Below are 15,190 nucleotides of genomic sequence, written 5' to 3'. Positions count from 1 at the left end.
GCATCAGTGTTTATCACGAATAATATCTTACACTTTTGTTTCCTTGTCATATATTTGCTTGGGTGGTGTCAGACTAAGGGTGTTATCATACAATTGTTTTTTGTTGTTTCCTCTTCTTCACTTATTTGGAATTGTTTGAGAATTGTTAATTCTTCATTAAACATTGAGTAGAATTGTACAGTGCTTATGAATTATGCATTTGTTCCTGGTCTTTGTTCTAGGATTTTTTTTTTTTTTTTTTGATTACTGCTCCAATTGCCTTACTACTTACGAGGGTATACAGACTTTTTCTTTCTTTTTCACTCAGACACAGTAGGTTAAGTTCTCTTATACTCCTTTTTCTTACTTTGACATTGGAGTTGACACACATGACAGTGTTCCACAATTCCCTTAGGCTATGTTCATTTGTTCATTTTTCTTTTTTCTTTTCTTTTTTTTGTTTTTTGACATGCAGTTTCACTTTGTCACCCAAAGCTGGAGTGCAGTGGTGTGATCTTGGCTCACGGCAACCTCTGCTTCCTGAGTTCAACTGATTCTTCTCTCTCAGCCTCCTGAGTAGCTGGGATTACAGGCACGCATCACCATGCCTGGCTATCTTCATCATTCTTCTATTTCATTTTCTCCTTTTATTTATTATTTATTTTACAGACGGGGTCTCACTGTGTAGCCCAGGCTGGAATACGGTGGCATGATCATAGCTTACTGTACCTTCAACCTCCTAGGCTCAAATGATCCTCCTACCTCAGCCTCCTGAGTAGCTGGGACTACAGGCTCATGCCACTACACCCGGCTAATTTTGTGTATTTTTCTTTCCCCCGAGATGGCAACTCTTGTTTCCCAGGCTGGAGTGCAATGGTGCGATCTCAGTTCATTGCAACCTCCATCTCCTGGGTCCAAGCTATTCTCCTGCCTCAGCCTCCCAAGTAGTTGGGATTACAGGCGCCCGCCACCATGCCCAGCTAAGTTTTTGTATTTTTGTAGAGACGAGGTTTCATCATGTTGGCCAGGCTGGTCTTGAACTTCTGACCTCGTGATCTGCCCGCCTTAGCCTCCCAAAGTGCTAGGATTACAGGCGTGAGCCATCACGCCTGGCTCTAGTGTGTTTTTTAATTCAGTTATGTTTTTCAGCTCTAGAATTTCTGTTTCTTCTTCATAGTTATCTCTTTGTTGATAATCTCATATTTATTGTTTTTGTGATTTTCTGAAGTTGTTTATGACTACTGTCTTAATACATTGAGCAACTTTAGGAGTCTTATTGTTATTTCTTTGATAATGTATATACATATATCTGCTTCTTTAGTATTACTTTGTGGTGATTTAATATGTTGCTGCATATGGTCCGTGTTTCTTTTTTTCTTTTGCTTTTTTTTTTTTTTTTTTTAAACGGAGTCTCACTCTGTCGTCCAGGCTGGAGTGCAGTGGTGAGATCCCAGCTCACTGCAACCTCCGCCTCCCGGGTTCAAGCGATTCTCTGTCTCAGCCCCCCGAGTAGCTGGGATTGCAGGCATCCACCACTACACCCGGCTAATTTTTGTATTTTTTATAGAGGCGGGATTTCACCATTTTGGCCAGGCTGGTCTCGAACTCCTGACCTCGTGATCCACCCTCCTCGGCTCCCAAAGTGCTGGGATTACAGGTGTGAGCCACCGTGCCCGGCTTCTTTTGATATCTCGTTATCTCCTGTTGGGACCACAGCATTTCACTAATCAGCCGCTTGTAGTTTTTGATTCTGGCTTCCTTCAGGGAAGACATGCTACAGTCATCCTGACTAGAGGCTCTGGAGATCCGTCAAGCCTTTTCTAGGGATGCGTCCTCTGTGGACTTTTTGATTGTAGCTTAACTAAAGAGGTTGTGCCAGTTTGTATGCAGGAATGCCTCTGTTGTCTGCTGGCTGTTCCGCAGCCTCGCTGGTGTCCTAGTAAGCTGGGGGCTGCACCGCCACCTAGTGTCTGCCTACGTTGCTACAAGCTCTGGTTTATGATGGATGGCTTTGTTCTCAGTAGCTTCCTTACCTGGGGTCCTGTTACTTCAGTGTTTATATTCAGGCAAGACAGAAACTTGTCCCTTAGCAGTGCCCTGAAAAGTCAGAACGTTATGAGCCTTGTGTTGTGTTACAGGAAAAAAGAGAAAAAAAAAAGTCAGAATGTTAGATGGATATTCCCATACTTTCTCTCCCCAGGAGAAAATGGAAGTGTGGTTTTCTCACAGTGATACTACATCATGCCAGGGTAGGGCCTCAGGTGAGTAGGTGTTTCAAAAGAGTTCTGACCTCTGATGTGGTTGCCAGATTTCCCACAAAGACAATTTGGTCCATGTAGTGTTATTAAATCTGTGTCTCCGTGGGTAGTGCTTGGGACTTTCTACTCCTCTGTCTTATAGACAGCATCACTTCAGTACAGTTTTCTTTTTTTGAGATGGAGTCTCACTCTGTCGCCCAGGCTGGAGTGCAGTGGCGTGATCTCGGCGCACCGCAACTTCTACCTCCTGGGTTTAAGTGATTCTCCTGCCTTAGCCTCCCGAGTAGCTTGGATTACAGGCGCCTGCCACCACGCCTGGCTAATTTTTGTATTTTTAGTAGAGACGGGGTTTCACCATGTTGGCCAGGCTGGTCTTGAACTCCTGACCTCAAGTGATCCACCCGCCTCGGCCTTTCAAAGTGCTGGATTACAGGCGTGAGCCACCACGCCCGGCCGCATTATCATTTCTTAAGATATCTGTTGTGCTTATTTAGTTCATGTAGATATTGAATATCACTCAGTATGTCAAACATAATATCTAACACTTCCATAGAGATAACCTTGTTTTCAGTTTTTTATTTGTATACTTATTGCCCATAAAACTGAGAAATCGACACTGATATAGAGGATATCACAACCTGTTAGGTAAAAGAGTAATAAAACAGAATTAGGGAGACATAACTTGCTCAGATTCCTTAATGTGTAGGAAAATATGGGAAAAACAGACTCAGTTTCTCCTACTTTGCTTCCATAATACAAATACTTCTGTGATCTTGGATGTATTGGGTTTTCCTCTACACATCAAATAAACAATTCTGCGACAGACACCAAATAGGTGTTCCCATATTTGATTCCATTCTGACGCTGTCTGTCTGGATATGGGGTCAGCTCCCATAGGCTGAGGGCTCAATCCCACAACGGCGCACACACTTTAATGCCAGTCACAAACACAGGTTGTGGCCTGTGCTTCTCAGTGACCAGCTGTGAATTGTGAATTCTGATGACCCCCTCCTTGGAATTGATTAGTTTGCTTGAGTGGCTCACAGAACACAGGGAAACACTTTACTTGTATTTACCCATTTATTATAGAAGATGCTACAAAGCACACAGATGAACATCTAGATGGAAGTGATCTATTAGTTGAGATATGGGAAAGGAGTGAGGAGCTGGGATGTATTCTCTCACGTATTCTGTCTTTTTTGAGTTTTCATGGAGGCCCCATTGTGGAGGCATTGCTTCCATTATTGGCATTGGTGATCAGCTGAACCTTCATTCCCTCTGCCCTCCCGAGAGGACAGAGGCTTAGTCTAACCGAGCCTCAGTCTTTCCAGTGACCACCCACCGAGCCTCAGTTCCAGTGACTGCTCCATCCTGAAGCTACCTAGGTGCTCCAGCCACCAATTATCCCATTAATATACAAAAAGATACTTATCACTCCACAGATTTCAAGTGAGCTCTCATGTCAGGAGAGGGGGATGAAGACCAAATCTGTGTGTCACATTGTCACAATCTGGATCTGTCAGCTCACCCACTTCAATTTAACCTATTCTCACAATTTTCTCCTCTTCTCCTTTTATGTGAAATTTTGAACTCTCCCCTTAGCCACTTGGTGAAATGTGTTTTTCATTTTAGGTACGGTTGACATTTAGGGATGTGGCCATAGAATTCTCTCAGGAGGAGTGGAAATGCCTGGACCCTGCTCAGAGGATTTTATACAGGGACGTGATGCTGGAGAACTACTGGAACCTTGTTTCTCTGGGTGAGGATGACTTTCTTCCAGAAGTCAAGATCTGTTCTTGTCTATTGTTGCATTTTCCCTTGTGAGTCCCTGGAGAGCCCCTGCATTGCTTGACTGAGATTGAAGTCCTGTTGACTCTGAAATGGAAAGCTTAATCATGGGAAACCTGGACTTTAATCTTCCCCTTTTTCAGATGTTCTGCCTCCTTTGTGCTGCATCATTTGAGGTTTCAGAGCTTCTGTATGCATAATACATTGTGTTAGACTTTTGAAATGTCAGATTTCCTGTTTTCTACCTCTCTGCTTTGGATTAAGTTGTTGGTGGAATAGAGCCTTCTATCAGCAGTACCGTGTTTCCTGCGTGTTCAGAAGGAGGCATTCAGTGGATGATTTTTTCTTTCTTTTTTGAGGCGGAGTCTCGCTCTGTCGCCCAGGCTGGAGTGCAGTGGCGTGATCTGGGCTCACTGCAAGCTCCGCCTCCCAGGTTCACGCCATTCTCCTGCCTTAGCCTCCCGAGTAGCTGGGACCACAGGCGCCCGCCACCGCCCCTGGCTAATTTTTTTTAATATTTTTAGTAGAGACGGGGTTTCACCGTGTTAGCCATCATGATCTCCATCTCCTGACCTTGTGACCCGCCCGCCTCAGCTTCCCAAAGTGCTGGGATTACAGGCGTGAGCCACCATGCCTGGCCCAGTGGATGAATTTTTCAAGTTTTCATAGATCCACATGTAATGTCCTCTCATGTAAACATAGGGCTGGGATTCTGGAAAAGCCCCGGCACATTGTGATCCTTTCTTCTTATAAACAGGACTCTGTCATTTTGATATGAATATTATCTCCATGTTGGAGGAAGGGAAAGAGCCCTGGACTGTGAAGAGCTGTGTGAAAATAGCAAGAAAACCAAGAATGCGGGAATGTGTCAAAGGTGTGGTCACAGGTAAGAGCTCACATGGGCAGAGAGAAGGCCACTCATTAACCAGAGTGTGGGAGGGGGTGCAGTAGCTCACGCCTGTAATCCCAACACTTTGGGAGGCCAAGGCGGGCAGATCACTTGAGGTCAGGAGTTCGAGACCAGCCTGACCAACATTGTGAAACCCTGTCTCTACTAAAAATACAAAAAAAAATTAGCCAGGCATGGTGGCGCCTGCCTGTAGTCCCAGCTACTCAGGAGGCTGAGGCAAGAGAATTGCTTGAACCCGGGAGGTGGAGGTTGCAGTGAGCCGAGATCATGCCACTGCACTCCAGCCTGGGTGACAGAACGAAACTCCATCTCAAAATAAATAAATAAATAAAGTGGGAAACTCTCTGCAAATGAGAGAGTTCTTTGGGAAAATAAGTTGCCTTAGAGATAGAGGCAAAGTCTTTGAACTCTATGGTCCTTTTGAAGAGACTGCTTTCTTTCTTGGTCTCTCCCTCTGTATTTAATTCCATGTGGTGCTCAGTTCTTAGTCCATGTGGGTCAGAGGGGAAGCTTCCATAGTCCTTAGTCCTGACATCTAGACCTATTTATGTTCCACCCCATTTCCTGTGCGTGGAAGACCTGCTCAGGAGATGGAAACATTGGCTGCTGCTCCTTGGCATCTGCTGTCCCAAACTTCATGGAAGAGTCTCCAGCCGTCTCTGCCTGTTGAGGTCCCTCAGCCATTTCTTCCATTCTGCTTTTGCCACTCTTCATGGGGGTGTGTGATAAGCGAGTGGGTTCTGTCTTCTGAGATTGTTCTCAGCATAACCGTAAAGACGCCTAACAAAATCATTCTCTCGTTGATCCTCATTCTTACACGGGGTGCGTATTCTGTTTTTCCAGGCTTTAGCACAGAAATACAAGTACTGCGTGTTCTCACTTACTTTTGGAATCTAAACCAATAAAACTAATAGCAAAGAGTAGAGTGTGGGTTACCACAGGTTGGGGACTGGAGGGAATAGGGAGATGTTGATCACTGGGTGAAAACATTAGGAGTAAATGATAGGATTTTGAGATGACTTATATGGTAATAAGCTTGTTTCCATCAGTCCACATTGTGTACCTATAACAGAATATCAGTTTGTTTCCTGTAAATATGTATAACTATAATTTGTCAATATAGAATTTTTAAAAAAATCATATTCCAGTTCTTATTATCTGTGTTGGTTCTAAATAAAAATCCTTCTTTTAAGAGAAAACTGTTTATTATTCCACAGACAATAATTTTTTTTTTTTTTGAAATGAAGTTTCGCTCTTGTTGTCCAGGCTGGAGTGCAATGGTGTGATCTCGGCTCACCACAACCTCTGCCTCCTGGGTTCAAGAGATTCTCTTGCCTCAGCCTCCCGAGTACTGGGGATTACAGGCATGCGCCACCATACCTGGTTAATTTTGTATTTTTAGTAGAGATGGGGTTTCTCCATGTTGGTCAGGCTGATCTCGAACTCCTGACCTCAGGTGACCCACCTGCTGCAGCCTCCCAAAGTGCTGGGATTACAGACATGAGCCACTGCGCCTGGCCAATAATTTCTTTTTTAAGTTTCCACACATGGCCTTAAACAAGAACATTTTATATATGCAGTTATTCCTCTCAATTCATTTTATCATAGGCTGCTAGAATATCTTATTAGTTGATTTTCATAAAATTAATACATTATGGTTTTCAGCATGTATTGTGAAATATAACTGTCAGGCCAGGTGCAGAGGCTCACGCCTGTAATCCTAGCACTTTGGGAGGCAGAGGCAGGCAGATAACAAGGTCAGGAGTTCCAGACCGGCCTGACCAACATGGTGAAATCCCATCTTTACTAAAAATACAAAAATTAGCCAGGCGTGATAGAACATGCCTGCAGTCCCAGCTATTCGGGAGACTGAGGCAGGAGAATCACTTGAACCCTGGAGGCGGGGGTTGCAGTAAGCCGAGATCACACCACTACACTCCAGCCTGGGGAACAGAGCAAAACTCTGTCTAAAAAAAGAAAAAAAAAAGAAAGAAATATAACTGTCATGTACCACTTACTAATGTTGCAAAATTTTCTGCTCTGTGTGGATATAGATAGTTATATAACAAGTATTTCAACACATTTTTTTCTGACATAGTTTTATTGAATATTCATTTTCCTAGTGCTATTATGGTTTTGCAGTTCAAAATTCCTGCTTCTTAATTATGTTTCCTGTGAGCTCTTTGCCATTATAATATATTGTGTTGTACTTTAGTATGTATTTGTGCATAATGAATATGCTTTAAATGTGTATAACTTATTTTTCTTCAATTGAGATAGCCATATGTTTTTGGCCAATTGGTATGTGCCATGAGGTCCTGGTGGAGAAATAATCCTCTGATGGCTAACATAGGATTCACAGTGTGAGTGTTTTGGTCATAGGTAGTTTGAATCTAGGCTGCCCCAATTTTTTTTATTTTTTTATTTTTTAAGACATCTCACTGTCTCTAAGGCTGTAGTGCTGTGGTACAGTCATAGCTCACTGTAACCTTGAACTCTTGGGCTAAGGCAATCCTCATGTCTCAGCCTCTTTTTTTTTTTTTTTTTTTTTTTTTGATGAGACAGAGTTTTGCTCTTGTTGCCCAAGCCAGAGTGCAATGGCGCAACCTCACCTCCTGAGTTCAAGCAATTCTCCTTCCTCAGCTTCCCAAGTTGCTGGGATTACAGGTGCCCACTACCACACCCAGCCATTTTTTTATATTTTTAGCAGAGACAGAGTTTCGCCATATTGACCAGGCTGGTCTCGAACTCCTGACCTCAGGTGATCCACCCGCCTCGGCCTCCCAAAGTGTTGGGATTACAGGCGTGAGCCACTGCACCCAGCACCCTCAGCCTCTTGAGTATCCAGAATTGGGGGCACACACCAGCATGCCAAACTAATTTTTTTATTTTTATTTTTTGACGGAGTCTTGCTTTGTCGCCGAGGTTGGAGTGCAGTGGCACAATCTCGGCTCACTGCAACCTCTACCTCCCAGGTTCAAGCAATTCTCCTGCCTCAGCCTCCTGAGAAGCTGGGACTATAGGCGCATGCCACCACGCCTGACTAATTTTTGTATTTTTAGTAGAGATGGGGTTTCACTGTGTTGGCCAAGCTGGTCTCAATCTCCTGACCTCATTATCCACCTGCCTCAGCCTCCCAAAGTGCTGGGATTACAGGCATGAGCCACCACGCCTGGCCTAATTTTTAAATTATTTTGTTTTTGTAGAGATGGAGTCTCGCTATATTGCCCAGGCTGGTCTCAAACTCGTGGCCTCCTGTGATCCTCCCACCTTAGGCTCCCAAAGCATTGGGATTACAGGCATGAGCCACAATGGCCAGCCCTTCCCAAATATTTGAATTACATGTAACTGCATTTGCTTTGTTAAAAAATACTACTTTTGGCTGGGCACGGTGACTCACGCCTGTAATTCCAGCACTTTGGGAGGCCAAGGCAGGTGGCTCACAAGGTCAGGAGATCGAGACCATCCTGGCTAACATGGTGAAACCCCGTCTCTACTAAAAATACAAAAACAAAATTAGCCAGGCATGGTGGCGGGCGCCTGTAGTCCCAGCTACTCGGGAGGCTGAGGCGGGAGAATGGTGTGAACCCAGGAGGCAGAGCTTGCAGTGAGCCAAGATGGCACCACTGCACTCCAGCCTGGGTGACAGAGCGAGACTCCGTCTAAAAAAAAAAACATTTTTGTTCCTAACAATTGAAATTCATGGTTCTGAAGTTCCAAAGTCTGTTCGATGTAAGTATTACTTTTGGTGGAATATGTTTGCAATGTAAAATATTTATTTCTATACTGTAATTAATTGGAAATTATGTGGTTCTTTATATCTTGTAGATAACCCTCCTAAATGTACAATCAAGGATTTGCTACCAAAAGAGAAGAGCAGTACAGAAGCAGTATTCCACACAGTGGTGTTGGAAAGACACGAAAGCCCTGACATTGAAGACTTTTCCTTCAAGGAACCCCAGAAAAATATGCATGACTTTGAGTGTCAATGGAGAGATGACACAGGAAATTACAAGGGAGTGCTTATGACCCAGAAAGAAGGTAAAAGAGATCAACGCGATAGAAGAGACATAGAAAACAAGCTTATGAACAATCAGCTTGGAGTAAGCTTTCATTCGCATCTGCCTGAACTGCAGCTATTTCAAGGTGAGGGGAAAATGTATGAATGTAATCAAGTTGAGAAGTCTACCAACAATGGTTCCTCAGTGTCACCACTTCAACAAATTCCTTCTAGTGTCCAAACCCACAGGTCTAAAAAATATCATGAACTTAACCATTTTTCATTACTCACACAAAGACGAAAAGCAAACAGTTGTGGAAAACCTTACAAATGTAATGAATGTGGCAAGGCGTTCACTCAGAATTCAAACCTTACAAGTCACAGGAGAATTCATAGCGGAGAGAAGCCTTACAAATGCAGTGAGTGCGGCAAAACCTTTACTGTTCGTTCAAATCTAACTATTCATCAGGTCATCCATACTGGAGAAAAACCTTACAAATGTCATGAGTGTGGCAAGGTCTTCAGGCACAATTCATACCTTGCAACTCATCGGCGAATTCATACTGGAGAGAAACCTTACAAGTGTAATGAGTGTGGAAAAGCCTTTAGAGGACATTCAAACCTAACTACCCATCAGTTAATTCATACTGGAGAAAAACCGTTCAAATGTAATGAATGTGGCAAGCTCTTCACTCAAAATTCACACCTTATAAGTCATTGGAGAATTCACACTGGAGAGAAACCTTACAAGTGCAATGAGTGCGGCAAAGCCTTTAGTGTTCGTTCAAGCCTAGCAATCCATCAGACAATCCACACTGGAGAAAAACCTTACAAATGTAATGAATGTGGCAAAGTGTTTAGGTACAATTCATACCTCGGAAGGCATCGGAGAGTTCATACTGGTGAGAAACCTTACAAGTGTAATGAATGTGGCAAAGCCTTTAGTATGCATTCAAACCTAGCTACCCATCAGGTCATCCATACTGGAACAAAACCTTTCAAATGCAATGAATGCAGCAAGGTTTTCACTCAAAATTCACAACTTGCAAATCATCGAAGAATTCATACTGGAGAGAAACCTTACAAGTGTAATGAGTGTGGGAAAGCCTTCAGTGTTCGTTCAAGTCTGACTACCCATCAAGCAATCCATTCTGGAGAGAAACCTTACAAATGTATTGAATGTGGCAAGAGCTTCACTCAAAAATCACACCTTAGAAGTCATCGAGGAATTCATTCCGGAGAGAAACCTTACAAGTGTAATGAATGTGGTAAAGTCTTTGCTCAAACGTCACAACTTGCAAGGCATTGGAGAGTTCATACTGGAGAAAAACCTTACAAGTGTAATGACTGTGGCAGAGCCTTTAGTGATCGTTCAAGCCTAACTTTTCATCAGGCAATACATACTGGAGAGAAACCTTACAAATGTCATGAATGCGGCAAGGTTTTTAGGCATAATTCATACCTTGCGACTCATCGGCGAATTCATACTGGAGAGAAACCTTACAAGTGTAATGAGTGTGGGAAAGCCTTTAGTATGCATTCAAACCTAACTACCCATAAGGTCATCCATACTGGAGAGAAGCCTTACAAATGTAATGAATGCGGCAAGGTCTTCACCCAGAATTCACACCTTGCAAATCATCAAAGGACTCACACCGGAGAGAAACCTTACCGATGCAATGAGTGTGGGAAAGCCTTCAGTGTTCGTTCAAGCCTAACCACCCATCAGGCAATCCATACTGGGAAAAAACCTTACAAATGTAATGAATGTGGCAAGGTCTTTACTCAAAATGCGCACCTGGCAAATCACCGAAGAATTCATACTGGGGAGAAACCTTACAGGTGTACAGAGTGTGGGAAAGCCTTTAGGGTAAGGTCAAGTCTGACTACCCATATGGCAATCCACACTGGAGAAAAGCGTTACAAATGTAACGAGTGTGGCAAGGTCTTCAGGCAGAGTTCAAATCTTGCAAGTCACCACAGAATGCATACCGGAGAGAAACCTTACAAATGAGTGTGGTGAGGTCGTTAGGTACCATTCACTCCTTTCACATCACTTAATTCATTCTTGACAGAATCCTTACAAATGCAGTGACAGTGGCCCGTCCCTCATGAGTTGAAGCATTAATGGATATGAGAGGCCATAAGCAAGAGACATCCGGTAAACATGTGGCAGAGGGTTTATCCAGTCTCGCAGGTTACTAGGCATCAAGATTTTTATCTTTGATGAAACCAAACAAATGTAGTATGCATCCTGAGGCCATTACCCAGTGACTGACGGTAAGTGAGGATTCCTATGAGGAATAACAGTCTCTGGTTTCCCTGTTTGCCTTTGATATTATACACTGCAGAATACTCACAAGTCCAAATATGCTAAAAATTATATATTTTTAACTCACATATGAAAAGGTTGCAGGATATTTGTAGGCAGTCAGTTACCTTCACCTTATGAAATGTTTCATTGAGTTATTTAAGGTCTTTTTGGAAAGCCTACTGTTGAGTTTCAGTGTGAACTTTGAAATCTGTTATTGTGCATCCTTACACACCTTCCATGGTGGTTTCTTGGAAACATCATTGGGATGGAAGGATCATTGATTGGGTGAAGATCATTGATTAGGTGAAGGATTATTTCTATCCAATTTGTGAAGAAGGAGGACTTTGCTTTTAAAATTAAGTATCACCTGAATTAGCATTTGGGAGTGGCGAAAAGCAATGTAAAACTATGATGTCACTCACCATTCTGATAATGTTCAGGGTGCCTTTCTCCTACCAGGAGAGTACTGTGGCTTAGAGGAAAGAAATGGTCTATCAACTGAACATGAAATGGAGCAGGCCAAGACCCTAGGACATTGGGATTTTTGTGGGAGGAGAGTAATAGGTAATTAGACACTGTGTGGTAGAAATACTGCAGGGGAAAAGATTGCCCCCTTATCCATTAAAGAGCAATACCTGTTGTTTAGCAAAGAGTGATGAAAAATTGATCTTGTTTTGAAATTGAAGAGAGAGGCCAGGCACGGTGGCTCACACCTGTAATCCCAGCACTTTGGGAGGCTGAGGCGGGTGGATCACCTGAGGTCAGGAGTTCGAGACCAGCCTGACCAACATGGAGAAACCCCATCTGTACTAAAAATACAAAATTAGCCGGGCGTGGTGGCAGGTGCCTGTAATCCCAGCTACTTGGGAAGCTGAAGCAGGAGAATCGCTTGAACCCAGGAGGCGGAGGTTGCGGTGAGCCAAGATCATGCCATTGCACTCCGGCCTGGGCAACAAGAACAAAACTCCATCTAAAGAAGAAAAAGAAAGAAATTGAAGAGAGAATAGTTGTCAGAGTGAAGAGTTTAATCAACAGAAGTAGAGTAACATACTCTTTAGTAGAACTCACATTATCTGCTTGAAGCACATTTTGCTAATGTTTTATTCAGAATGTATCATAGATATAATGTTTTAACTAATAAAATAGAATGGTTTTTCTCTATGAATGAATCACATTCTTTCTGCCAACATAGTTTTATCCTGTCTCAGTAGGATACTTCATAACATAATAGCAGTGCACCACTAGGCTCTTAAAGGATCAAGAACAATTTTTTCATGGTGAAATCAAATAACACAGTTTTGGAAACCTATAAACGCATTTTGCGCTTGAATTATGTGCCCCACACTGTGGCTTAGGATACTTATTGGGGTATGATGAAAATCTTACTGAAAGTTAATTTCACATTCTTAAACCCCAAAATCTGCATTGCCATTGATGCATATGCACCATATTATTTCCATATCAGTTTCTTGTGTGCCAAATAAGACCTATGCTATGCATCTTGGTTTCCATGAAGTGAAAATACATAGTAAGAATATGAGAAATATAAATTAGGCCAGGCACGGTGGCTCACACCTGTAATCCCAGTACTTTGGGAGGCCAAGGCAAGCGGATCACCTGAAGTCAGGAGAGACCAGCCTGGCCAGCATAGTGAAACCCCATCTCTACTAAAAATACAAAATTAGCTGGGCTTAGTGGTGCATGCCTGTAGTCCTAGCTACTTGGGAGGCTGGGGCAGGAGAATCGCTTGAACCCAGGAGGCGGAGGTTGCAGTGAGCCAAGATCATTCCATCACACTCCAGCCTGGGCACCAAGAACGAAACTCGTTCTCAAAAAAAAAAAAAAAAAAAAACGTTGGCTGGGCATGGTGGCTCACGCCTGTAATCCCTACAATTTGGGAGGCTGAGGCAGGTGGATTACTTAAGGTCAGGAGTTCAAGACCAGACTGGCCAATGTGGTGAAACCCCGTCTCTACTAAAAATACAAAAACATTAGCCAGGTGTGGTGGCGCATGCCTGTAAATCCCAGCTACTTAGGAGGCTGAGGCAGGAGAATGGCTTGAACCCAGGAGGTGGAGGCTGCAGTGAGCTGAGATCACACCACCGCACTCCAGCCTGGGCAACAAGAGCAAAACTCCGTCTCAAAAAAAAAAAAAAAAAAAAAAAAGTGTTGGAGAATAAAGATAAAACCTCCTTCATGATGTTCTTGGAATATTGATATAATTTGAAAAGATTAATGTTCATGAGTTTCCTCTTAAGAGTGAATATAGAAAATGAGAATTTTATTTTGTTCTGGTAGATAAACTAGGAACATGTATGTTTGCTTATCACACACGCATGACCCTCCCATAACCTGTTGAGTATGTTTACTTAATATCCAACATATTGCTATTCAGTATAAATTCCTGCCGCAGCTTGCCTCCTCTGAACTGCCTGTGTTGTTTCTGGTAGAGACCATGCTTCCCAGCCTGCAGGCTGCAACTCTGTGTAAGAAATAAAGGTCTCCTTACTAGACATTTTTTGACCTTTGGTCAATGCTGGTTAGGGTTTCTTGGTGGATACTCTGCAGCATCCTGAAGCAATGTAGCACATCATTGTGAGAGCACTGAGTATACTGTTTGCTCAGGTCTCTCTTCTTCCTATAAAACCATCATTTCTGCTCCCGTGATAACACAGCCCATTAATCTGTGCATGGATTGATTCATTCTTGACAGCAGAGCTCTCATGATCCAATGACCTCTTAAAGGCCCCACCTCTCAATATGGCCACACTGGGGATCAAGTTTCCAAATGAGTTTTGTTGGGGATATTCAAACCAGAGGAGTATTGTATTTTATTTTCAATTTCCATGTATTAATTGCTAGTATATAGAAATAAAGTAGTTTTTGTATGTTAATTTGGTAGTCTATTTCCTTAAAATCTCGTTCTCCAGATTTTTTAGATTTCTTAGGGTTTTCTACATAACTGTTAATTTCCCATTGCTGCTGTAACAATTACCACAAAGTGAGTGGCTTAAAACAAAACAAATTTAGGCTGGGCATGGTGGCTCACATCTGTAATCCCAGTACTTTGGGAGGCTGAGGCAGGTGGATCATGAGGTCAGGAGTTTGAGACCAGCCTGGCCAAGATGGTGAAACCCCATCTCTACTAAAACTACAAAAATTAGCCGGGCGCGGTGGCGCATGCCTGTAATCCCGCTACTCGGGAGGCTGAGGCTGGAGAATTGCTTGAGGCGGAGGTTTCAGTGAGCCAAGATCACGCCACCACACTCTAGTCTGGGCGACACAGCAAGACTCTGTCTCAAAAAAAAAAACAAAAAAAACCACACAAATTTATGCTGTTAATGTGTGGTGGTCAGAAGTCAAACAGGTTTACAGAACTATGATCCTTCTTGGCTCTCTAGGGGAGAGTTTATTTCTTTACCCCTGCTAGGTTCCAGAGGCCACTTAGATCCTTTACCTCATGGTCTACATCCCTCCGTTTTCATAGTCAGAAGGTAGTGTCATAAAATCTCTTTGTCTCTTTGCTATGCAAGCATTGTCAATTCTCTGTGATTCTAAGTACACCTGTATTTTTCCTATATGGACTCTTGTGATTATGTTGCTTCAACCAGATAATCCTGGATATTCTGCCATCTCAAGATCCTCAGCCAGATCACATCTGCAAACTCTGCTTTGAGATACCATGTAATACAGGGTATAGGGCTATTGATACAGAAATCCTTTGTATGTGTATCTTTGGGGGTGGGGGTCATTAGCTTACCACAACCATCACATCGTGTACACTATTATGCCTTCCTTTTTGGTCTCTATTATTTTTCTTATTTCAATTACTAGTATTATTCTTTTCTAGATGGGGTCTTGCTTTGTTACCCAGGCTGGAGTGCAGTGGTGCAGTCAGACCTTACTGCAGTCTTGAACACTTGGGTTCAAGGGATCCTCCT

General features: G+C 42.9%; 1 protein-coding gene across 4 annotated transcripts in view; it reads left to right on the top strand.

Annotated features, from left to right (window-relative positions):
* Nucleotides 1–12,410, top strand: part of ZNF160 (zinc finger protein 160) — a 37,019-nt gene extending 24,609 nt beyond the window's left edge. For 2 of the 4 annotated variants that reach the window (XM_054541124.2, XM_063720252.1), the window contains 3 exons: nucleotides 3,870–3,996; nucleotides 4,783–4,911; nucleotides 8,764–12,410. In XM_054541124.2, the coding sequence (XP_054397099.2) occupies nucleotides 3,870–3,996; nucleotides 4,783–4,911; nucleotides 8,764–10,949 (2,442 nt within the window). In that variant the 3' untranslated portion in view covers nucleotides 10,950–12,410. Of the gene's footprint in view, nucleotides 1–3,869; nucleotides 3,997–4,782; nucleotides 4,912–5,512; nucleotides 5,758–8,763 lie in introns of all 4 variants that reach the window. The other 2 variants (XM_063720253.1, XM_063720254.1) reach the window with 2 other exon arrangements.
* The last annotated feature ends 2,780 nt before the right edge of the window (nucleotides 12,411–15,190 follow it).

Source organism: Pongo abelii, chromosome 20 (assembly GCF_028885655.2).
Source record: "Pongo abelii isolate AG06213 chromosome 20, NHGRI_mPonAbe1-v2.0_pri, whole genome shotgun sequence".
In the NCBI taxonomy this organism is placed as follows: domain Eukaryota; kingdom Metazoa; phylum Chordata; class Mammalia; order Primates; family Hominidae; genus Pongo; species Pongo abelii.
The sequence above is the reverse complement of the archived record's forward strand: the minus strand, read 5'-3'. Positions and strand labels throughout refer to the sequence as shown.